General features: G+C 40.5%; 4 protein-coding genes across 5 annotated transcripts; all 4 read right to left on the reverse strand.

Moving 5' to 3' along the window:
• Window positions 1-4,651: 4,651 nt before the first annotated feature.
• On the reverse strand, window positions 4,652-6,011 carry hoxa9b (homeobox A9b). 2 transcript variants are annotated; one of them, XM_083918936.1, is made up of 2 exons: window positions 5,391-6,011; window positions 4,652-4,954 (listed from the first exon to the last, which is right to left on the reverse strand). In XM_083918936.1, the coding sequence occupies exons 1-2, from the start codon at window positions 5,902-5,904 to the stop codon at window positions 4,716-4,718; spliced, it is 753 nt and encodes a 250-aa protein (XP_083775062.1). In that variant the 5' UTR covers window positions 5,905-6,011; the 3' UTR covers window positions 4,652-4,715. The 2 variants fall into 2 exon arrangements, with proteins under 2 accessions (XP_083775062.1, XP_083775061.1); XM_083918935.1 differs by having other exon boundaries at window positions 5,382-6,011.
• A 1,932-nt stretch (window positions 6,012-7,943) lies between these two features.
• On the reverse strand, window positions 7,944-10,317 carry hoxa10b (homeobox A10b; the record flags this gene model as incomplete). The annotated part of the gene is made up of 2 exons (XM_083918566.1): window positions 7,944-8,623; window positions 9,543-10,317. The coding sequence occupies 2 exons, from the start codon at window positions 10,315-10,317 to the stop codon at window positions 8,349-8,351; spliced, it is 1,050 nt and encodes a 349-aa protein (XP_083774692.1). The 3' UTR covers window positions 7,944-8,348.
• A 3,681-nt stretch (window positions 10,318-13,998) lies between these two features.
• On the reverse strand, window positions 13,999-16,646 carry hoxa11b (homeobox A11b; the record flags this gene model as incomplete). Its single annotated transcript, XM_083919031.1, is given in 3 exon segments — window positions 13,999-14,843; window positions 15,909-16,631; window positions 16,634-16,646. Coding segments are annotated over 3 exon segments (969 nt in total). The 3' UTR covers window positions 13,999-14,610.
• Window positions 16,647-23,305: 6,659 nt separating this feature from the next.
• On the reverse strand, window positions 23,306-25,333 carry hoxa13b (homeobox A13b). The gene is made up of 2 exons (XM_083917574.1): window positions 24,663-25,333; window positions 23,306-24,419 (listed from the first exon to the last, which is right to left on the reverse strand). The coding sequence occupies exons 1-2, from the start codon at window positions 25,294-25,296 to the stop codon at window positions 24,181-24,183; spliced, it is 873 nt and encodes a 290-aa protein (XP_083773700.1). The 5' UTR covers window positions 25,297-25,333; the 3' UTR covers window positions 23,306-24,180.
• Window positions 25,334-25,729: the final 396 nt, after the last annotated feature.

Here is a 25,729-nt window from a genome sequence, read left to right on the forward strand (position 1 = left end):
TATAACTGCAAAATATGAATCAAAACCACCTACGTTGATTCACTATTTATTCTTATACGAATTCGTGAAAAATAATGTTTTATATAGACCTGGCCAGATTTAAATCGAAACAGGTGTAGAGACAGAACAAAGAGAACAAAGAGCCTCCTGAAAAATAAAAAAACACCTCTACAATATTTAACAGAACCTGAAAACTACATTCTGACACTTGGACATATTGAACATTATATACTGCAACTAAATTTTGATTTTAAGTCTGCTCTTTCCTTCCGGAGCTGTGCAGACATAAAGCCACGTTTTGCTGCTTGTTGAACGGATGCAGACAGAAGACGGTGTCTGGAGCTGTGAGGAGGAGCGGCGCGTTTGCCTTCTGTTCTGAGACGACAAGAGACATCTGGGAAGCAAGCGTCCAAAAGCTGCGACCACTGCTTTTTTTTCTGTTTTGTTTTTAAGAAACACATATTTCAATTTACCACTTAGCCTATAACCGTGCTGTGGAATTATGTCTATTTTTGATGATGGTGATGCAACATGCAGACTAAAGAATAAATAATTGGACAATTATCAAATATGCATCTGTTTTGTCTTTCGGTGTGTAAAATATGGTAAATGTATTGAATTGCAATTACACGTTTATTATACCTTTATTACATATTCTGAAAAAGCGAGGTAGTGCAATATTTTTGAAATTATATTTGGTGTAATGACTGAACAGTGTTTATTGCATGCCGTGTCCGCCGTTATATTATATTCTGCCTTTGGGTAAAGGCCGGGGGAAAAACAATACAGTACATTCAAACTTCTGGAAAAAAATGTAGAGCCGTGTGTGTGTGTGTGTGTGTGTGTGTGTGTGTGTGTGTGTGTGTGTGTGTGTGTGTGTGTGTGTGTGTGTGTGTGTGTGTGTGTTTGTGTGTCCTGGAAACAAAGCAGTGCTCAAGACACGATTTCCACATTACAGTTTTATTTATGGAGCCCCCTGGATTCATGAGAAGATTTGACAGATACTCCAGGCGCGTTAAAGGGCCGCAAATCAAACTGTTTTGCCCGTCCACATGTGAATACATATCGTGATAAAACCACGGATACCTTCATTCTGGGACCCTTTTTTTGGGGCCTCTCGGGAAATCAAAGAAGACAATATAATGAAACTTGGGATCACAGCAAAGGAATAACAGACTACTCACCTATTACAACACACCTTTTTAAAGAGACAACCAGCCTATGATTCAAGTGTCCTTGCTCAGTTGTCCTGAAGGTGACGGCAAAAATGGATATGAACACAATTTAAGGAATAAGCAAATACTTTCAAATGAATGTGAGGTTCACGAAAATAATAATATTGAAGAAAAATGCATTGAGGATTGTAAGTTGATACAGAACCTCTCTAGGAAGCAAACTTCACACTCAAAGAGCCTGTTTCCTTTGTAGACTGCATTCATAAATCATGATCTGCACATTTTTAAGCCTATCTAATAACACACACACACACTCTCTCACACACACACACGCACACACACACACACACACACACACACTCACACACACGCGAAAAACACACACACACACACACACACACACACACACACACACACACACAGAAGTAAACTCACTATCCATACCCATTTTCACACGGAACAACAGACTACTGGCAGAGTGAGAATGAGTGGAACAGACTCCCATGTGCTCACGACTTTATTCCCCTGAACTTCTCCTCCAGAGTTCACTTGTGGCCTCCTCTGTCACCAGTGGTGTCATGAGGCTTGATGTATAGGGGTCACGAGAGGTCACTGCAAACAGCATCCAAGCAACTTTCTGTTTTCCTGCAGCATGGCTCCTCAAATGCCATTTGCATGGAAGATATCCATCCAAACATTCACTGGGGGGATCAGACAGGAATGCCATCTACGCACACCAGGGACTGAAGAGACTTAACTGAAGTTTTTTGAGTGTAATAGGCTCCAATATATATGTCACTATTTTGTCATGCTTATCTTTACAGTTTCCCCCCAAAAAAGGGAATAAGACACTTAATGAGCTGCATGTGGGTGACCTTTGGGGGTATGAGAGGGGGAAGAGGGTGAGGTGGAGAGGGGGGTGTTTGAGGGAAACCAGGAAGGGAGGGAAGATTTGGGAGATCTCAGGACCTCAAGTTCATCACTCAGTTGGGGTCCAGCGAGGTTCCAGTTCAACTCCTGGAAATAAGGGAAGTGATGACATACTAGAATATCTGTATTTTATTCACAAGTGCTCACAAAGTTGGTTATTTATTGATTTCGATTTTCCTTCTTTTTATCAATATATCTATCAATTTAATGTCTGATTTTTGAGTATTTATTGTCAAATGCATGCATTTCATATATGAGTAGGAGTTATTTGAAAATCTATTTTAATACAATAAAAAGGAAAAGGAACCCCTGGGCAATCAAATGGGGATATTTAAGGAGCAACCAATGCCATTGGTGACAGTAAAAATGACTCACATAGCAGGATTAGACGTCTGACGACGAAAAAATATGGGCAGGTATGTAATAAATGGGGAATCTTGGTGTACCGTGAACGCATCGTCCGGCTTGATTCTTCAGATGAGCCGCTGCCTCCACCTGCTGGCGGTCAGAGCACAGCAGCGCCACCATCACCATCATCATCATCAGGACACTGCATAGTGTTTGTTTTATTTAGTGTGTGTGTGCGTGTGTGTGTGTGTGTGTGTGTGTGTGTGTGTGTGTGTGTGTGTGTGTGTGTGTGTGTGTGTGTGTGTGTGTGTGTGTGTGTGTGTGTGTGTGTGTGTGTGTGTGTTTTTAACTGTGTAATTGTCCACTTGTTCACCTAATAAAGTGAAATAATGATGCATGTTGTGAAATTTATTTGGAAACTATTTCAGTGTGTGTGTGTGTGTGTGTGTGTGTGTGTGTGTGTGTGTGTGTGTGTGTGTGTGTGTGTATTGTCCCGAGAGCTCTGCTGCTGCAACAAAACAACAAACGGATGTTTCTGCACCGACACAGACTAATTATTGGTAGACGGTTGTAAAGTAATCAGGCGTTTTAAGACAGACCCATCTGTGCGTGTGTGTGTGTCTGTGCGTGTGTGTGTGTGTGTGTGTGTGTGTGTGTGTGTGTGTGGGTGGGTGTGTGTGTGTGTGTGTGTGTGTGTGTGTGCGTGCGTGCGTGCGTGCGTGTGTGTGTGTCAGGCCTTTCTTACAACAATATCACATATTTGACTGTTTTCCCGAGTCTCATAAGAAAGGCTGCTTTACTGCTGTCACAGAGCCTCTACATGCTTCTCTGTTTTCGCACCTTATAAACAGTTGAGGCTGTAATCGTGGTTTATTGCAGGAGGGCATTTAGTAGTTCGTAAGGCGTTCAAAGCTCGAAAATGTCATTGAAAAGCTGCTGACAATAATTATTTGCAAAATAATCTATAAATACTGAACTGAGTTTCCCTCTTGCTTTAATTTGCTCTCACTCTTTCGTGACTATGTTTTTTTTTTTAATTATTTCTGCATTCTGTGTGTCGTCGGTTTGGCACTTTGAAACTGCAGATATATTTCTGTAAAAGCTTTTTTTTATTGAAGGATCCAAGAATATCTGAACATTGTTTCGTTTTTTCATCTGTGTAGTCAATATTTGTTTAAACACATACATAGGGACTCTTAAAAAATCAAACGTTGTTGGCCATGTTACAATCAATTAAAGATTCATTTTTTTCTCATTTCTACAACAACTTAATCGTTAAATATAAATAGTATTACAAGAAACATAACGTAATGTCAGTAAGGTTGAAAAGTAAAAACTTTTCAGAGAGAAAATATCTGGACAGGCCTAGGGATTTTTATGTGGCTTATTTGGGTTGTTTGCGCTATAACGCACAGGCGTTACAAGCCAGAAGACGTAGTAAAAGTGTACACTTTAATCTTTTTCTTCTGAAATTATGACAGTACAATTCATCTTCAAGGACAGAAGTAAAAACAAATTCTAATTTTGTAGAAATAGTTTTGAACTGTTTGAGTTGAACAGATGAGTAAATTGGTAAAGGGAAAAAATAATAAGAAAAAAACAGGGAAAAGTAAATATTTTATAAACGTATATTGTATATTTTGTTAAAATGTGTTAGAAATACGCTATGTGTTTTAACATGCCGCAAAAATGATTACAAATGAATAAGCCATAATGATTTTCGCATGTGCTATACAAACTTTATTTTGGATGAAACCAGGAACGACGAGGTATTTGAAGTGTGCACAAATGGATTAAAACCTAAAACGGTTAAAACAAACATCTAAATTGTTAAAAAAACAAAACAATATCTTAAACAATGCAATTAGGTAGCTGAATGACATTCAGGTAGTCAAGGATCACTTCATGCAAATAACAAATGACGTATAGTTAACTATTTCTGTGCGTAAATACAACACATCTAAACTTTGACGAGACACTTTGTCCTCTAACAAACATGGAAAACACTGGAAAGCAAAGAAAACATCCAGCATTATTTCTAACAACACAAACTTCACCACAACATGTGTAACAGGTCAGGAATATTAAAGACAGGCCCTCTCCCTTTCTTTCTCTCTCTCTCTCTCTCTCTCTCTCTCTCTCTCTCTCTCTCTCTCTCTCTCTCTCTCTCTCTCTCTCTCTCTCTCTCTCTCTCTCTCTCTCTCTCTCTCTCTCTCTCTCTCCCCCCCTCCCCCCTTTGATCCACCTTCAGTCCAAAACCAGTTAACTGTCTCTCCGCCGGTCTTTGTTTTCTTTCTTCATCTTCATCCTGCGGTTCTGAAACCAGATTTTCACCTGTCTCTCGGTCAAACTCAGGACTCTCGCTACTTCGTATCTACGATCCCGGGGGAGGTACATGTTAAACAGAAACTCCTTTTCCAGTTCGAGGATTTGGTGCTTTGTATATGGACAACGCTTTTTCCTGGTGGGCTTTGCGTGAAGCCAGTTGGACGATGGGTTATCTGGAAACAGGAGGGTGGGAGTCAAAACCATGAGACAGGAGAGTTAATGCTCTCAGAACAAGACTCAGAAACAGGACTGGTGTAATTGACTTCACAGTTTGGGGAGGACATGCTACTCCTGGCAATATTATATCATTATAAGACACATTTGGGTAATTTACACTAGGAATTTGAAGATTGAGGATAGCAAAATAATTTGGAAATGTTGTGCATTTTAAGTGTCAATCACCTTGACGAATATGCACAAATGTTTACAGAAGATCATGTCACTGAGCCATAAGACTATTGTGTCTATTTACCTTTACCCATCTTAAATCAAACCTGTGACATCCAAACATGTTCTCCACATCCTCGAGACATTTTTACCATTCGTCTAAACGAGCTCATAAAACGATCAGAATACAATTACACATAAATAAAAACATACATTGCTTACTTGCATCTATCTCCCTCTTGTCTGCTGACGGGATCTCTTCAGTGGCTTTAGACGTGGATGTGGTTTCGCAGGGAATCTCCGCAAGGGACGCTCCGTTTTCAATGTCAGACAAAAGAGGTGTGTGCGTCTCCAAAGTTGTACATTCAGAACTCCCAATCAGAGGCTCGGGTTTTATCTCATAATGCATGGCTGTCGATGGTAATCCCGTCAAACACAGGGACGCAGAGACCGGATCCAACGCCCAGGAGCGCGTAAACATGCCATCGCTGTCCCCGCTCGTGTAATGGTGATGTATATAGGTCGGAGTGGCTGTGTTCGGAGGGTGGGCCGAGATGGGACTCCAAGATCCACCAAAAATAGAAGATTTCGCCTGCAAAGGGCAAGATTCCTGTCCGCCATATTCGGTGAGCATCGCCTGCTCCACCCCTGCAGCTGACGAGTACCTCGGTGCCATATCTTCCTGCTCGGGAAGAACAGGAGGCTCAATATAGTAGCTCGTTCCCAACATCGACATTGCAAAATGCAAAAGCAAAAAAATGAGATGTATATATAACGCCTTAGAGTCTTGCAATGTATGGACAAAACAGATTCATTGCATAAATGTGCTGCTTTCCTGCACCAGCTAGGGGCTCACTGCGTCCAGTAAGTTGAACCTTGCCCAAGACTGGATAGGGCGCCCCAAACACGTGACCGTGGGACAGAACAATAAATAATAAATCAGCCTGCTCCTCAACTAAATGGCCACCATTTTCCCCCACCATATTTTAATAGCAAGTCCCCGCACCTTTATTGGGAAATATTTCGTTTTATAAGCAATAAACGTTATGATTTTTGTCTTATGTTGATGTAATCGAACATTGGTGTGATAGAAAGGTAAAGGAGGGGCGGGGTGTGTGTGTGTGTGTGTGTGTGTGTGTGGGGGGGGGGGGGGTATGACTTTAAAGCCTCTATTTGTTTAAAGCCTCTATTTGTGAAATCACCAAACGACCTCCATTAGAAAAAATAGTGCCTAATGAGATTATTTATTCTACAAAATGTAACATTTCTATAAATTGAAAGGTCTATAAACATCTCGCTTTGGGGCAAATATGGTTATTTTATAGTGGCTGGTATATAAAACATTTTCAAGACTTTCAAAAATTAAATGAAACAAACAGAAATGTGTTTAAAGCTCCATTGGGATTTACAATATTAAAACAGGTTATGCACAAGTTTCCAAAGATGCGCATAGTTGTCTGCAGTGTTCTGGGTCTATCTACTTTTGAAGGCAATCTAAAACGGAAAGTGGGGTGGGGTTATTTGGGTGCTATATAACAGACCTTTTTTATCACGGGCAATTGGGTTGTTTTTCTTAAGATTACAACCTGGCTGTCTCAGCTAAATATCACCAATAAAGCTCAGCCTTTGTGTCCTTTCTCTGGCGCAAGCAGACGCATCCGGCATTTCCTACGGCGAGGCAACTGGCAGACTGCAATGATCATAACCGAGGCCTTGTCTGTCCTTTACTCCTCTCCTGGACATATACAAGCCTTAATCCTTTCATTTCCCAGCCTGCATATTTACTTCCGCCTCGTTAGATCACATACGACGCTCAAAATCCTTTGCAGTCTTATATTCTAGACATGGTGAAAACTTCATATATCTAAGATTGAATTTAACCAAGTCCAGATAAACATATAAATAATTTAGGTTAACTATGAAAACCCACAAGGCAAAAATCATTTATAGTTCATTTTACGCACAACAATAAAACACTTTATTGCACTTTTTGGGATAATAATGTTTTATGTGTTTGAAGCAGTCTGCGACAAAGTACTAATATTAATATTCGACCAGTTATTAATAGTGATTCATTGTTTTCATGATGCGACGAGTTTTTACTGAGGTAATCAAGGCAGTTTCGTGTTGTGGGAGAAATATAATAGCCCAACAACATGAGACTACCTAAACCACTCAACAGCCCGCTGTCCTCTTCAAGAATATCTCTTAAAATGTGTTTTTGGTGTGTGTTGAGATTATGCAGATTCTCAGTATAACAGGTCTAACTGGAAGAATTTTAGAAATCTGTAAATTGCAAAAGACGATGTTCAGACATATGTCCTTCGTGTTATTCATGATTTGATGAGTGCGGCATTTTTGACTGTCCAAATTCTTCGCTTACACCTTAAAATGAAGCATTTTTTACCATTAAAAAATAAAATACATTTGTGTTTGTCTTCGTTTTTGCAACGGGGCTCCACTTATTCACAATTTGTAAACACTCTGTGTGGTTTACATTTAAGTCTGACGTCAAGGAGAAAAAGCATCAAAGTGTGCACAGCCGCCAGACGTCCATTACAGGCCTAAACCATGAAGAACATCGCCCTCTACTACTGTAATAATATTTACTGTGCACAGAGCGAACCTTGTCCGAAACACAAAGGCATTGACACCATGCACTGTACCTGTGCCAACTTTAAGATTTAAACACCGCGCAGCTCCGAGTCTGTCTCCTTCTGAATGAAATAAGAAGTCTGCAGTTGCAGGGAGAGTTTTATTAATTTGACCAGCAAAAATGTGCAAATATTCATCAGACCTCTTGGGCTCTTTAGCTGTCACACAAAGGTCTACATGGAACTGTAACACAAGTATCCCAAGGGTTAGTCCAGCATGCAAATTCCAATGGTTCACTCAGGTTGACTATACAATATGTACAAGCCTGAAGCTCTGAAACATTGTGGTCACATTCTGAACATTTGAAACACATTGGATCGACGTTACAAATGTAGCCATTTATAAATACATATCCACGACAAAATAAAACAGACGTGAAAATCAGAGAGTACAACAATCAATAAGTTAGCAGTAGGGTCCTATTTTCCATGGACATTCTCACAGTTGGGTGGGTAGTCGGGTGGGGGGGCTCTGCACAGGCGCCCTTGCCATGGATGGAGGAGGGCGCCAAAGACGCAGACAGTCTCATGAGAAACTGAAGTTGCTGGAGAGCTCTCGGATCCTATTCTCCCGGCTCATTTTTTTCAGTTTCATCCTCCTGTTTTGGAACCAGATTTTGACTTGCCTGTCAGTGAGGTGCACACTGCGGCTGATCTCCAGGCGACGCTCTCTAGTCAAGTACATGTTGAAGAGAAACTCCTTCTCCAGCTCCAGAGTCTGGTGCTTCGTGTAGGGACAGCGCTTCTTTCGGCCACTCTTAGCTGTGAGCCAGTTGGCCGTACTTTCCATTTTTCCGTCTCCTATGATGAAAATGAAACAGGATATGATATGCAACAGGTGTGACCAAAAAAACACGTCATACCTGGAAGGAAGCCTCGTGTCTTAAATAGAAATGATGAACTAATAGGATTCAAAATAAACAAAACATGCATGTCAATTAAGCACATTTGTTTTTTTAACGTCAACTATTGAAAATGTTATTTTCTATATAAATTATACAGTTTGAACCGACACATACACAGCCATATAGTATAAACAGCCGTCATTTTTTTTTACAACCATTTTACGAACAGCCACGTATCTATGGAGATCTCATACAACTGCAATTCAGCATTTTACCAGAAACTATTTGCCCCGTTAAGCAGCCTGCGGCCAACTGCACCTCTATTAAGACATAAGACATAGCCTGCAGTCTGCTGAAATTAAAGGCCTGTGTCTCTGATGAGAGGACATCTGACACCAGAATCCTGCCCGGGACACATGGACTAGACTGTACTCTCCTTTGTTGTTGCTTTAAATGAAAAAAAAAAATGAAAAAAAACTGAGAATAATTAAAAAAACAAGAACATTGCATGTTCTTTTTAATCAACAAAACGTCACAAATAAATGCATAAGTCCTGTTTGAATAGCATTGCAATCAACTAAAGATATAGCAGACCATGTGTGATCAAGAAAAATGTTATAAAGCACAATAGCTCTGCTCCTCGGCTCTGATTGGACTGAAGTCACGTTCAATTTCGCCTTATGCCTGATAAACCGGTAATTACCCGTTTAGCGTAGACTACGCCTATAGCATTCATTCTCATGCATTCTTCTGTGGTTACAAAAAGCACTGATTAAACAACAATACAAGCCTAAGAATGGTATGCGCATGCCCCTTTATTTATGCCGGCTGCTTATTTCTGCAACACATTTCTACAATGTATGTCAACTCTTTACCTTTGACTGGCTTTTCTGGACACTCCGCGCTGCATGTCTCAGCGGGCTCAGGGGAGGATGCGCTTTCAGAGGAGAGACGACTGTCTTCATCTCCGGTCGGGGCGCAGGGCGCTGGGACAGGCGCCTCCTCGTGGCTTTCCCTCCGCTCCGGCTCAGCAGTGGCCGCCTGGGGCTGGGAGGGCTGGCTGTCCAAGCGGGCAGGTCGTTGCACAGTAAAATGATTCATGTTTGGCTGGACATCATGGTAAAGCCTGGAGGACGCGTATGTCTGAGACAGGCGGAAGTAACCGGGGACTGGCAGGCTGCTGCCGGTAACTGGGCAAGATGCATTCGAGTAGGAAATGTCATCTACCGTTGCTCCTTTAGGACATTTATCAGACTCATAAAGGCAGTAAGCGCTCTCCTCTTTTATATTCGGAGAGAATGAACACTGAGCCATATGCTGGCTGCTGGGCTGATCCACCCGGCAGGATCTCGACGTTTCCAGCCATGTTTCCATCCCTTGAACATAGGGAGCAGAAGACGGGATCACGCTTTGGGTGCTCGGCTCGTTGCGCTTACCGATCCCCGGGAAACAAGAGCCACCGGAGAGTCCATATGAATATTCCGACGCCGGTGGCAAATACACCCCGTTACTTTGGTAATACGAACCGCTGTCGGTTCTCACGTTGATCAGAGAGTCCACGAAAAACGAATTCCCAGCTTGGTTGTTGGGGCATGTCATCGTTGTGGTATAATTTGACGGAGGATGAAGATAGCCCTTTCTGGCTGACATTTCTTGTGCAAAACATTGCTGAATAATTACCGATACTCACGCTTCTCACTGTAGCCTGCAGCCAATTAAAACACCAGTCGGCTGCAGACTCCTCCCAGTCCGTCCAGGCAGCTCTACTGTGTCGTATATTTTGTTTTAGGCTAAGTAAAGAGAAAACTGTGGTGCATCAGGTTTTAGGTTAAATCTCCTTTGAAATCTCACATTTTGAGCCTCGATCCCCACCTATAAGCCTATGAGCTCCCTGTGTGAACTTAACAACAAGCCCCTATTTGACAACTATAGGCTGTTGAAAGCTGCCCCTAACAATTATGTACAATGCATAGCTTTATGGCCACTTTTACAGCACTGTAAAAATGAGGTTCTAGAGCAGCTTCCGAGAAGCACAGAGTGCATCAAAGATCCAAAAAGGTTCCTGTGTGACTCTTCGAAACCATTCTTGTGCTGCTCTGGTGACTATTTTTGGACTGATTTTTTTTTTTTTAATCGTCATGGATTATCCAAAACAGAAGAGAGTAGAGAGTGTTTCAAACAAGTGAAAAGTCACTTCCTTTAGAGCCCTCGAGTTTATCTGATTGCGGTGTGAATGTTGTGGGTACAAATGCCATGACTGCGTCCAGACACCTTTTTACTGCAAAATGTCTCTGTTGAGCATTTCTAAAAAGGTGACACGCAGGCACACTGAAGGTAGCGCCACAGCTGAACAATGCCCCGGAGAGACATTTTCTCTTAATGATCATATATAGATGGCATTAAAACCTTTTAATCTCACTATCATCTCCTTAAAGAACCACTGGGTATTTGTACAATTCTCCACAACGTATAGGCCCTACACATGTGTGGGATATGCGTATATACGTACATATACACATAAAATGCCCATTTTTCTAAATTCAATTTAAGTTGAATGTCAAATCAATACCTCTAGTAACCATCCCACCCACGAATATCATGTTCAATTTACCTTTTAAACGGTTTAAATTGTTGTTTTTTTTATTATTTTAATAGACATGAATGAAAGAACGTCGCCGTTTCTCTCTTTATAGTCTTTGTCATTTTCATGACATGTTTGAGACGTAACGGCATCTGAGTTGGACTTAATGAAATTAAATATATAAAAATGAAGTAACCACATTTGCTTGCATAGCATGCACTGTGAGAAAGCAGCCGACATCTATCATTTAAAGGCTCCTAACTATATATGATAGACATGTGTCTTAATTTGAAATAAACAAGACCAAACATCTGACGTGGGACATTCTGTCCGCCGTGCAAGTGAATAAAACGGTCCTGATCACGTGAGGGAAACAACTAAATAAAAAAGGGTTAGACCTGACAGCTGCGATATTCAAAACAAAAATAAAAAGGCAGGAATACATCAACCCATTCCTTAAAATACCGTCAATAGGGCTAGGTGTTTATACCACAGGCCTTCAGATTTAGATCAGCCTAAAGATGTATCCAAAGGTGGTTGGAATAAAACAACGGCTACCTCCATTTTCCTATAAGTCTGGAGCCATAAAGTCTAGAAATCAGAGCTGCAGTTTATGTACAGCCATTTTATATGGCGTCTAACCTGCAGCATGTCTGGCTGCATTGAATGATAATAATCATTAACCCTACTGGATAATTGCCTGTGATGTTCAGAGTGCGCTGCTCTTATATTAATGTTCCCAAGAAACTTTTCTTAATACATTGAATTATTGTTAAAATGTTTTTTTTTTTAAATGAATGAAAATCAAATACTGACTTTGCGTCAAAATGTCTCTACGTTGGTCTGTCCACAAAGAACGCGCGCGCACACAGAGGACACACACAAGTTGCAAAAAGCTGCATCTTCAAAGTGAGCAAATGGTCTATGCATGGGGCCATCCAAGTTTTATCATTTTCCCATGTTTTCATTGTTTACACAACGACTAAGCAACATATACGGATTTATAAAAATGAAGTATAAATTCACGGTTTAAACTGTATGGGGATTCTAAAAGTTAGTCAGCCACTATATGTTCAGAATATAGGCCTTATGTGATCGCTTGTCTTCGTGCGCATTTGTCACTCCAGGCCTATACCTTCTGCAAAACTACAACCAGAGAATCTGCATTGACTTTGATGCTCAAAGTAATAAACGTGCACTATTTACATCTGGTCATTTTGCCAGTAATACTTACTCATGACATCATAACATCGGCACCTTAAATGAAAAACAGCGTCTTCGGGTATTTTTCAGAAAGAGATGAGGTCATCTAGAAAGAAATAGAGCCTCTTCCTTAAATCACAAACCGCGCAGCCATAAAACGCACATGACAGTATCTCTGTGCCTACCTTAACAATGAAATCCTGAGGTGGTGACATATTTTTAAGGCAGCTGAGCGGCGGGTCAAACTTCTTTTATATATCAATTCACGGCAATGACATTGATCTGAGGAGCGCCACCCAGTGGACGAAGGCAGCAGAGGGCCTTCACCGCAACACGACACAAACGCAGAATATTCCTACCACGGTAAGATGCTGAAACAAATGACGCCGGAAAGGTCCGTGAACACAAGCTTTCAATGCTCCCAGCCGTTGTTTTGCAGCCCCTTAGTCACAGTTAATAACCTTGGTCTCAGACGCTTTATTGCACTACACTCCAAATGCTCCAGACGAATCCGCGTTTTATGGCCAAGTTACTGGAGCAACTGGGAGGATGTGCAGCAATCAAAGCGGAATTCCTGGGAGCCTCACAGGATGCACGGTATAAGGAAGGCATCATGGCCCTTATTAGCTTATGGCAGGCCATTCAAGTTGTTTTCAGGGGCCTGGTGGTAGATACAAAGGCACCTGAAGCCGCTTTTTACCCATCTCTTTATGTTTTATGTGACCTCCCTGAACATAGATCTGTGGCTCAATTCATATTTAGTATCAAACTGACGTGGGATATTTGGATTAAACTACTCCAGCTATATATAAATGACCATAGTAATTATTGTAATAGTGATCTGGAGTCCGTCCGACCTTTTATTTATCCCCAGTGTCACTGCCTGATGGGATCAGCTGACTTCCAGTGGATTGAATGAATAAAAGTCTCTTAGAAACTACTTTTATGAGATCACAATCACACAAATAGAATAATATTCTCTGGAATGAGGCGGCCTGTTACATCTATATGCATTCAAACAAGTGTCAAGATTGTTCCAGTTAAGCCTAACAGGCATGTTAGGTCAGAAATCAGACTCTCCTCATCACCCCAGAAAATGAATGAACCCTTTGTAATGGATATCAAACAATAACTGCAGTGGATCCCGTTTCCAGCCATGAGGGAATAAAAAAGCATCAGACCTACACATCATCTATTTTATACGATCCACGTGCTGGTATATAAAACAAAATATGGGATTATGTTTCATCTGGGGGTTTTCTCTTTTATCAGCGGTTTGACTTTTGGATGAAGGTCGCGAATAATCCAAATTTACGGCCAAGAGCTCAACATAGCGCCTGCAGCAGAAGATCAAGCGTAAATGTTAAATATCACTGAATATCACACTTAAAATGCATACAGTGGATGATTTGGTATCAGATGGTAATTTAACTCATTCTGAAACTATGCAACATTGACCGGTAATTCGGAAGGGCAGCCAAGAGTGTCAAGTGAGGTCTGGTAGTAATTCCAAAAACACACAAAATAGGTTTACAGCCAGCGGAATTATATTTGTACAGTCAAATTAAAAATATTAAGAGAAAGAAGAACACAGGAACAGTGTGATGTCAAGATTCCTGTCCCAAAAAGTTGCGTGCGTAAATTTGGGGAAAACCATATAAACTCTAAAGGATTTGAGGGGGAAAGAAATAAGATCTCAACTACACACCTGTACAGTTGAATTCTTCAGGAAAACAATCTTTAAGAAAAATTAAGAGCATTTTTGTAAATTGCAGCACATTAATCTCCAAGTGTATTATGAAATAATACAGAAGGGATCAGACACATTTGGCTTTCCGCGTAAACACACACGCAACCAGATAACTTTCAAATTGGGAAAATGTTAATAGGTCGGGCAAGCGGAATAACAGGCCTAAATAATAATAATAATAATAATAATAATAATAATAACAATAATAATAATAACACCAATAATAATAGCAACAATAATAATAATAATAATAATAATAATAGAGCCAACGGTGTTTAATGTCAAAAAAGTGTAGAAATAGTAGAATTCATTATGAATTCTGGCACATTAAAAAAACTCTCTTCTGTCCAGGTACTTGTAGATGTGTAGTCTTGGTGAATGGCTGCATGTGACAGTCTTTGTTCAGTGTTTATAGCAGGGGGTTTGTGGTGTAGTACTGTAAACGGTCTCTGTTTAGTTTCTTCTCCTTCATCCTCCTGTTCTGAAACCAGATTTTGACCTGGCGATCTGTCAGATTGAGCATCCGTGAGAGCTGCATGCGCTTCTCTTTGTTGATGTAAACGCTGAAAAAGAATTCCCTCTCCAGTTCTCGGATTTGATACTTTGAATATGGACATCTCTTCTTGCGCGTCCTCTGGCCACCTGAAAGAAAATGACATATAAAAAAGAAAAGGTCACCACGTGAGATATAATCGACACACATGTAACAACATGAAATCATGTGTCTTATTTCCTGCTTTGAAGCAGCAGTGGTGGTGCTCGACATGAGCTTTGGAGTTCAAGTGTTTCCCTCCTCTCAGGCCTACAGGACCAAGATTTGTAAACACAGACTGGCCTTGAGAGTGGTGGACATGAAGGGACTGCATGTCGGAAGTTGTGAAAACTTATTGAAATCTGTAAAACCATACCGCCTGCCTTTTAGAAGTGTGTGTGTGTGTGTGTGTGTGTGTGTGTGTGTGTGTGTGTGTGTGTGTGTGTGTGTGTGTGTGTGTGTGTGTGTATGTGTGTGAGAGAGAGAGAGAGTGTGTGTGTGTGTGTGTGTGTGTGTGTGTGTGTGGGGGGGGGGGGGGCTAAACCAAACAGGCATAGGTATCGTGTATCTGATATGCTTGTATTGTCCACATTTGTTACTGTGCGTGAAGAGCTGTTGTTTTAGTGTTAGTTAAAGCAAATCCCACGAGTAGCTTATTCCAAAGAAGTTGTTGGGTTAAATCCTCACAAATCCTGTGACTTTGTAAATATTTATCTGTGAATCAGGAGCAGGGGTTAAGCCTAAATCTGCTCCAAAGTCACACTAAAATGCCTCAGCCGCCCACTTTAGTCAAACCCTAAATAAACCAAATTACAAGTCACCCAATCTTTTACACGTTCAAAGAAATAAGAAAGTAATTATAAACACTTGGACATGCATATAGAAGCCATCAATCTCAACATATGGCTGTTTTAATATTTTATGAATATTATATGCCTTATACATGAAGTTTGGAGATCTTGTTTGAAATCTTGGAAAACAAGCCTAACGCCAAAGTCTTCACGGCCAATTTCAATCCCAAGCACGTGATCTTGTCGTTTATAACAGTTTTGTTATAGGGTAAATCTGCAGGCCCTCCATAAACCTTACGTGCTTATAAAACAGCATATAAAAAGCTTTAAGAGCAACGCGGTAGAATTTTCCCTCCTTGGTGCATTCAGCAGGGCTATACTCACTGCTGCTCCTGCTCTGTTTCTCCTCGCTGTGGCCGGAGGACGACTTTGGGCTGCAGCTCTCCGCCGTGTCAGAGCCCGGGTGAGCCGGAGCGGGGCTTGTTTTTGCGGCGTGTCTGTCCGCCTCTGCTGCTTGTGCGGTCGGCGTTGTGCTGCTCTCTGCGCTCCCGTAGGCGGTGTCGAAGAACTGGTCAAACGCCTGTGGCAGGACGCCGTTCCTGCCAACGCTGCCATAGAAGCCCGGCGTCGGGTTCGAGGAGCTGGAGTGGCTCGAGCTGGAGCTGCCTTTCACGAGGATCTCTCCCCCCCTTGAGCTCGGGCTCGACCAGCCGTCCCTGTGCCTGTCCTCGGGGTAGCAGTGTGACAGGCTCCCCCTGCCGTGGTGCCATTTACTGGAAGTATCAATCCCATAGTCTCTGAAAGCCACATCTCTCACAGACGGAACCTGTGGCAGGGCTGAGGACTGGTAGGGGTATGTCATGGGGCAAGAGGACTGGCTCTGGGTTAAATAATGAGGGAGACCCGAGAAGTCTGCTCCGGAGACGTAGTAAGTGCAGCTCGGTAAATACATATTAGAGCCAGAGATCCGCTCATCAAAATCCATATTCTGTTGTTGGAAACGTCCTATAAAAATCCGCGCATAGTTCCTCCGCGGCGCTGCGCTCCAGTCACTTTGAGGCAGACTGGTGGAGCAGAAATCCTTAGACGTACAAGCTGACGTGGGGATCCATCTCTATCCATTCCTGAGGGCCAAAGCCATGTGACCACTGGCACAAAATGACAGATAGCCTACGCCTCAATGTGTAGGCTATATGAGAGTTTAGAAAGTAGACCTTTGGCTGTATGGGAAAGGAAAAATACTGAGAGGGAATTTTGCTCAGATACAATTTAGGCTATTTTGAAAAATATTTTAAAGACGGGTTGTTTTTCCGTTGTAGAGCTTCTGGTACTTCTTTCTGGCGGGACTGTTAAATGATCACATTACAAGGTACAAAACATAGATTATATCTTATTTCATGCCAATCTGCTTAACCTGCCACATTTTTACCTTTAAGTTCGTTTTTAGACCCAACCCTCACCTTAACCCTAACCTTAACCTCTGCAGGGAGGTCTGAGACCTTTTTGAACACATTTGGAAACCAAGGCAACAATATTTAGAGTTGGTTATGCATATGAGGTTAAGTCTGGTGGCAAAAAATAACATTTAATAGGCTAAAATGGAGAATGTATTGAGTTAGACATGGCATGTCTCATATTAAGAATATATGCGCTGCACGTGCGTCAATTCATCTTTTACATCTATTTTTAAATGGTGTCACAACTGGGCAAACAGCAGGTTATGAATTCGTCGTCTCTTTGTGTGAGTTTAATATCGCTGCTCTGCTCTAAATATAGACTCACCTAGTCCACAAGTGGCGGAGCAATGCGAGTCATGCTTCGCCTTTGTCAGGCATTATAAAGGCACCCGAGGATAGAAAGACAAAGGCCTGTAAAGACATGGCTTGGTGATGTCTCTTATGGTTGCTGTGTGTTTGTTTGGAACCAGCCCTTTGAGGAGCACGCCAAAGCATGCCAGCCCGACTCTGTTGCAGACTCCACTATGCCCAATTTTAGATTTAATTGCATGCTGATTGCGTCTGTATGCACGAGTAAAATGTGATAAGAGGGCCAAAAGCAGCACGGATGGAGTTCATATGAGGATAAACAGCTGATATATATACATGTGTTAAACGTCTAATGTAAACATATAGATGTTGTTTATAGGCTACAATTAATTTAAAAAAAAAGGTATCTGGGGTCCCCAGTCTTTGCAACGCCCAATATAAACCTCTGGACACGGACTATTTCCCCACACTCCAATCCGTTCACATTTGTCATCACTGCGCAGTAAGTGGGCACATGTGTCACATATCACTAATCCTGTTACGCAGCCAATTTTGAGATTTTAGTTCAAAATCACATTTCATACATCAAAGCCCGTGAATTTGTCATGTGCAGGAAAGTATTAGGAGACTGTGTAATGGTTCATTCTGCCCGGGTGGTTTTGCTGTTTGACTACATAGTAGTCTGACTAGTTACTTTGTGAAACGCTTATTCATTTGGCGATGAAAATAGTCTTACATGATAAACTTGACATTAAGAGTTTTACTTTTTTTGTTTTTTAATTACTCAGCCACTCGTGAGCAGAGTCAGGCTTAAGGCCGAGGCTGCAGGAGTGGGTTCAGTGTGTCACATTAAAGCTCCCTTCTTCAGTTTTCAAACAGCTTCGACCACAAAACTATTGGGTTACACTGTTTAACTCGAGCGAGCAGATGCGCATTAATCCACTAAGTGAGACCGTTTTCATTGGTATCGAGTAGCTAGTGCGCATGTTGGCTGTATGTACACAAAAAGCTGGTAAACCTTGACCTCGAGCCGGTTGTCACAAGGAAAACATATGCCCTAAAAATATATTTCCATGTTAAATACCTCGTTCTTCATAGATCCACTTAAACCTATCCATCCAATAGGGAAATGATTCATTTATCCACATGAGACATTATTTTATAAGTTATATAAAGTATATATAGTTTAAGGGATTTTTTTAGAAATAGTTAATGAATCCCATTTCATATTCCGAAAGATGTAATTGTTTGACATTTCTTAGACAATCCCATGAAAGTCCAGGCTGGGTGATCGTTTTTGAGTCGCCTTGAAAGGTTCAGATGCAGTAAAATTGGAGGGGGGTGATAAAACATTAAAAAATAAAAAATAAAACCTGTGGCCTTATGCAGCACAAGGCTACAGAAAAAGGATTGTATGATATTTATTTCAGTGTAGCATAAAATGCAAAAGCTGAAGGTATACAAATTACATTTAGATCTAGCTGTCAGTTGTGGATGATGTGGCTGTTGAGGCGGGATTTTAAAAATAAAAGAATGTTTTCTTGGTTTCCCTGAATTTTCCTTCGACACTTTAGGGAGACTGTGGTTTAACTTAACTGCCTGAAATTCTGTGTGCGCCTCCTGCCTCTCCTGGTTCCCGAGTCCATTTCACAAGGGGCCATTTTGTAATATTTAGGTAAAATGTGGCGGTTAGTGTGTACAGTTTAAAGGGCCCTTCTGTACAGGTAGGTACAGTATATCTTTATAATTAGTAGTGAGTTTGAGAGCAATAGATGAAAAAACAGCATTTTATTTCAATGTATTTTGAATGTCTGTAAGCATTACTGGTAAAAAAGTATCAAAACAAGAATTATTAAAATGTGTTTGTCTCTAGTTTGTGAGGTAAAGGAGGTGTTCATCAATAAGACAGTGACAGCAGGTTTTGGTGGGGCGACTCTGTGTTTACATCTGGATCACAGGAACCACTTCTAAATAGGCCTTTTCCATAGGCCTATTTATGATGATTTGAAAACGAGGAAACATAACTTACTGCAAACTCATTTATTACTCAACATAATGCCTTTTTACATGGCCAATGACCACAAGGTTGTTAGTAGGAAAAATACAAAATATGTATTTAAAAGGGACTGAAATAGGATCAACTGGAAGATCACATTTTCGAGTTTGAAGCCGAAACAAAAACTCTCCTATTAACAAGGTGACTGTAACTGTTTGTATTGGTTAAGATAAACCTATTTTCCCCAGCCATAAGGACTTCTCATGTCACAGACTCCATGGTTTATAAAGCAGGCCCAATAAACAAGATCATTTGGTTCATGTTATTTAAAGTTAAGGGGACTATGTTAAAATACGGGGAAAGAAATACATATTTGACAACACCGACGAAGAAGAAGAATTGAATTTGAACACAAAACAGATAGCACAAAATTTAAAGTATTAAACGTTTAAAGTCTTCAAGGTAAAGAAACAGAGGAGAGAGGAGAAACAGATAGTGGTGTCTGACAGCACCTATAGGGGAGGAGGGGAGGCGGGGCTTCTCCGGAAGTAGTGCACTGTTGATTGGTTTACAGCTGAGGCTGCTGTAAAACACAACTTTAAAACAAAACAAGAAAAAGCTTATAAAAACCACAAATTCAAGTTCGCATTCATTCACCAGTATCTGGCTGCCACGCAGATGTGATACGGTTGCAAAAGGCAGCATGTTTAATGTACAGGGCCGTGTGTTTAATTGGAGCTCCATGTATCAGGGAGCTTCAATTAAACACACATCAATCTCACTACTTGTCTCACTGTCTTCACTTTAAAGTGTGAATGTCTATTGCTATTATTGTACAGTTATGTTGTGTTTACCGGTGCAGTTTTGTTTGTATCATAGCTTAACATTAGGGTTGCATTACATTACAGCTGTAATACGTGGTGGGATGCAACACATATATATATAATCATTAGAATAAAATGCAGCAGCAGTCAGGGACATGTGGAATTAAACAGAAACATTATATTCAAAGTCAAATGCTTTTGATTGTGATGTTTGAAAGAAAGAACATCCGGCTGACTTCGTGTCAGCGTCAGCTCCGTCCCATTAGTGTTCTGATGTATTCGTTTCTGTGGGAAATATATGGATTTTCCTCAAATACAGCTTTTTTGCGCCTGCTTTTTATGCATGTAAACGTTACATCCTTAATTAAGATATTTTAGAGGTTAGAGTTCTTGTCTGAAGTTCATTGCACAACATTCAACACCAACCACCTCACACACACACACACACACACATACACACACACACACACACACACACACACACACACACACACACACACACACACACACACACACACACACACACACACACACACACACACACACACATACATGAAAATGATTCATATATCTACAGCATAGCATAAAGCTATCAGTTCTGTAGGTTTAGTTTCGTTTACATAAGAAAGTTCCTTTAATTTTAATTGTATGGACTTTATTGGCTTCAATTTCCTCTTTGTATATTTGTATAATGGAAACGTTTCAGTTCAGCAAGTTTTGACTTACATAAAAGACAAACCTATCTAACTGTCTCAAATGATTTTAAAATGCAACATAATTATATTGTTTACAAGTTTCCTAAGAAAGTCAACAAGCCCCTGTTAGGCACACGTTTATTTTATATCCTTGTATTTGTGTGTGTATGCTTGTGTATTACTGTATGTATGTTTGTATATTAATTCATGTATTTTGGTGTATTTTTGTATATGTATTCATGCATTTGCGTTTGTATTATTTTGTATGCATCAGCGTATTTTGTGTATGTATTTTTGTATTAATGTAGCCTCATAGTGTATGCATTTTATACTTTTTAATTTTTCCATTTTAACTTTTAAAATATGAAAAACAAACCTGTGAACAGATGTTGTAAGTTGGAAAACAGCATCTCGCTACAAACACATTGCATCTTGTTCTTGTTCTAATGCTACTGTGATGTTCATGTCAAATTAAATAAAATTAGATTAGAATTTTGTTTAGAATTTTTTATATAAGTTATTTGGCTATGGTTGGTGATGCTGCTAATGAATACATTGGCATGCTTAAGGTCCATATATGACTTTTTGGAGTGAGGTGCATTAACCTGTTTGGCTGTTAGGGGGAGCAATGACACAGATCCATAGAGGGGGAAACCTCATTGGGACCCTCACCTCAACAAGGTAGAAGAATATCTTCTTCTCTTGATGGGCGTCATCATCATTTCCAAACAGGGAGTCAGGGAGAGTAGTGCAAATGCTTAGGAAACCTCATCAGCTTTCTAAAATTACTATCTGTGTTTGAGGGCACATCTATATCAGTGTCCGGCCTCTTTAAAAGGCTTTTGAACAATACAACCTGCTATTGTTAAGAGAAGATGGACAATGTGAGGGGAAATGCCCGGTTTTAGTATTTAATACTTTAATTTGATAGAAAAATTGGGACTATTTTACACCGATTGTGTTAAAAAATAATGTTAATAATTATGTGAATTAAGCGGATATTGCAGCCTATATGTGATTGTGATAGGATAATGTGGATCATATTGAAGCCAACATATAATGATATAACGTACAAAGCATTTACTTATATAGAAGGTTAAATATCAATGCAGAAAAATAATTGTGCGTAATAGTTGAGGGGTTACTTGGACAGCGAATTAACGGGCATCTCTACTCACTAGTTGTGACATTCTTTTTATATGATAGGCTTCTGTTTAAATCCAGCTTTACAAATACTTTTTCAGCTGTACGTTTTTGTTCCAATAGGACAGGGACATAATGACCTTTGGTTCTTTAACACACAATGAAAACGCTGAAAAACAGCTCACCTGAGGACTCGATGAATATACACACATAAAACAGGCCACACCGGATTTTTCGATTGTGAATGAATTAATAAATATGAGGATAAAACGGATAATGTTTAATAAAGAAAATGATGCAGGCGTTTAAGTAACGAAATTTGATATTGCTCTCAACAAAAAAAAAAGAACCACAGAAGACTGAAGTTTGCACGTGCACGAAAAGCACCTGTGATCGACAGATAGTTTTAACTGTTTTTAAAACACATATTAAGGGGAAAAAAGCATCTAAAATGAGCCGTTAAAATACAACCATAATGCCATCATTATAGTGGACTTCGAGCTGTGCCGTGACCTCTAAAAGGCTTATGTGTTGTCATTATTATAGTATCCTTATAATTTTCATGTAGCCCCTATATTTGTAAAATATCCTAAATACACTCACATCATTTAAGTGACTTATTACTTAAATCCTATCACTGTAATTAAACATGCACCTATCTCTATTTATCTTGCACCTTAAAATCCACTTAGTATATTGTATATAGTGTTTTAAATTGCGATACTGTACTCTTATTGTATCTTATTTTTTGTAATTCTGATTGTATTGTACCGCTGCTACGATGACCTAATTTCCCCTCGGGGATAAATAAAGTTATCTATCTATCTATCGATCTATCTAAAGAGATACATTTATTATTACAGCATGAATAAGGTTTCGCTTGCTTAATGTCAAAGTTGAAAAAGCAATGACATATATATATACATGTATTAATAAAAAGGTGAAGTGTATAAATAATAGGTATATTTAACTTGCACACTTACTTACACACACTCAAAACAAACGCTTCTGACAGTAGAGGCATATACGTAGATGGGGCAGATGTACAGTCTACAGGCAGACGCTGTGCTGACGGAGCGTCGCCACTAGATGGCGATATAAACTCTTAATGGCTGAAGCCCACAGAGCCTGAGCGCATGCAGGGCCGTTGGCCCCTACACTCAGGGAAAAGGCCCATATTTTGAAATTTTACATTGAAAATGATGCGTAAGGCCTATCCCCGATCTATCAGTCCCCACCATTTTGCACCAAAACATATGAATGAAAATGACAAGATCACATTGCGTCTCTCAAACATTTATTGTCAAAACTTTGGCTATTGCAGTCAAAAAAGGGAGAATAGATAGTTGCAGTCAGATAGTATTTACATGTTTAAATATGCTTACGTTTTCAGTACTCTTCTTGACTGACAGGCAGAAAATGCATAGGTCAGCCTGTTGACAGGCGAGTTATTCTGAGTTAAACCCTGTGTTTATAAAATAAAAAAAGACAGTGAAATAGACAACATATTGAAATGCTCAGGCTAGTATCACGTTTGATAACGTGTCAGGCCTACTGAATGATTAACTAACAGATGAAGGCTTATTTTAAATAGAAAGGCAAGGATTTAGTGTAAACTCTGTTTTTCAAGCAGCAAACACCAAAAGGCGTTCACCTAAATAACTGAATGGCTTCCCCCTAAGAACTGTTGTGTGATATGGACTCTGCAACGACAGAGTATAGATACATTTTCTCTCTTATACGTGAATGAATTCTGAAAATATATAATTTTCAAAATTCCGTTGCTGTTATTGAATTCATTTTGCATGTTTGCATTGTGATGATAACTAAAGGTGCCACTTTAGCCACCGAATTGTTTACCACTGCATCACGGTCTAAAGACGAATATAGTTATTGTAACTAATCCCAGTCTTCATTTCTGGATTGGATAAAAGCGCAGGATTGTTCGTCTCGTGCCTTTAAGGCCGAACGTGTCATTGTTTGGTGAATATTTTAAGGAGATCATACATCCCTCGCAGAAACGCCTTGGTCAACATGTTGCAAACCATTTCCGATCTTCTGTCAACAGGCCGCATCGACTGGTTCCAATTATAATGTGAGGAAGGAAATGTGTAGGTCAAAACAGAGCCGCTCTGGCGACAAAGAACCCGTTCATAATGTAATAAATTATAGCACAGTTTGTTTTTGTTTTTAAATGAAGGGCCTTCACCTCCTGTTTCAGTATCTCCAAAGCTAACTGGAACTCTTGAACTTAGTGACGACTTTCTTCTCCTTTACGCGCCTGTTCTGAAACCAGATTGTCACTTGTCTCTCTGTCAGATTTGTCTGCGCGGATATCCTCCTCCTTTTATCCTTGGTGATGAATTTATTGGCGGCGTACTCCCTTTCCAGTTCTTTGAGCTGCACCTTGGTGTATGGCACACGCTTCTTTCTCCCACGGCGGACAGAGCTGTCTCCACCAGATATAGTGTCTGTGGAAGGGAATAATGAAACATTATATATTTATCTGCTCGGCTGCATCAGGCAGACAACTAAATCTTTTTTTACATTCCCCCCTTCTTTTAGGCAAATTTTTAAATATTAACAGTTTAAAAACAGCTTTTTTCCCCTTAGATATTACATACACATATTTTGCTAGTTTAACTGTACATTTACATGCACATATATACAGATCTCTGTGTTAATAGAAACAACAATAATAAAATAAAATAAACCTTGTAACGAAGATTTCCACAGAGGATTTGACTGTGGCTGTTCTTTGGTGCAGTAAACTTGACCACTCCAACCATTAGTGATGGCCCATGGCTGGTAGGGCTCCATGGGCAACAGGGACTCATGTCTTGGCTCAGATGGAGCACTCAGCGCAGGTACGACAGGGACATCCAAGTAGCTTGGCTGGTAAGGACCCGAGGAATAGCCCTGATAAAACGCAAATTCCTTTGCCCTGGTTGAGAACTCCTCACCAGGGACCGATGAGTCCATGTATTTATCGCCATAACCAGAGGGCTGCGCGCAAGCCTTGACGCTGCCGTGTGACATCCTACATGGGTAATAACTGCTGCCAAAATATCCATAAGGCAAAGATGCATTGGGCGAACTCTGAGTGGCAGAACAGGGACTGCATTGTTTGCCAGGCTCCCCCATGCCAGAGACTGGCACCTCACTCGCAGCGTAGGTGGTGCTCGGAGCCAGCGAGGTTGGATGCGCTAACAAATTCCTGCACTGGTTTGCAGCAAAATTGCCTCCAGTAAATCCTTCCATGTTCTTGCTTCTTTCATCCAAGCCGTTGTCGTAGAGAAACATCACCGGGTCAATCCAGTGCGAATGGAGGAGTAATGAAGCGGTCATAGCATGCCCTACATCGAGACGACCAACTCTTTTTCAAAATCCCCTCGACTGAACAGAGACAGGGACTCGGGCAGAGTAACGATACCAACACGCCTGAGTACATAGAGATCGCGAGGTTATTGGCCAAGGCCAAACACGTGATATGCAAAGGAGATGATAAACGTCTAGACTCCAGATAATGCAGATCAAGCTGCATGTACTTGTGAAGATGTGCTGTACGTCAGTTTATCAATGTTTCATGCAATTACGCCCTTAGGGTAGTTTTTTTCCCCTCAAACTGGAATCTCAAACTGAGTGAATCTGCGATGTCAATGCATCTCCTTTGTCATGTGCAACCACAACACACGTATCTGAAGGATTGTGTAATACATGGCGTGAGAAAAACTATGATATTTGCATATTTTTACAGCAGAATGGATGCGTAATTACGCGT

The sequence above is a fragment of the Echiichthys vipera genome (assembly GCF_963691815.1).
Source record: "Echiichthys vipera genome assembly, chromosome: 8".
Taxonomy (NCBI): Eukaryota; Metazoa; Chordata; class Actinopteri; order Perciformes; family Trachinidae; genus Echiichthys; species Echiichthys vipera.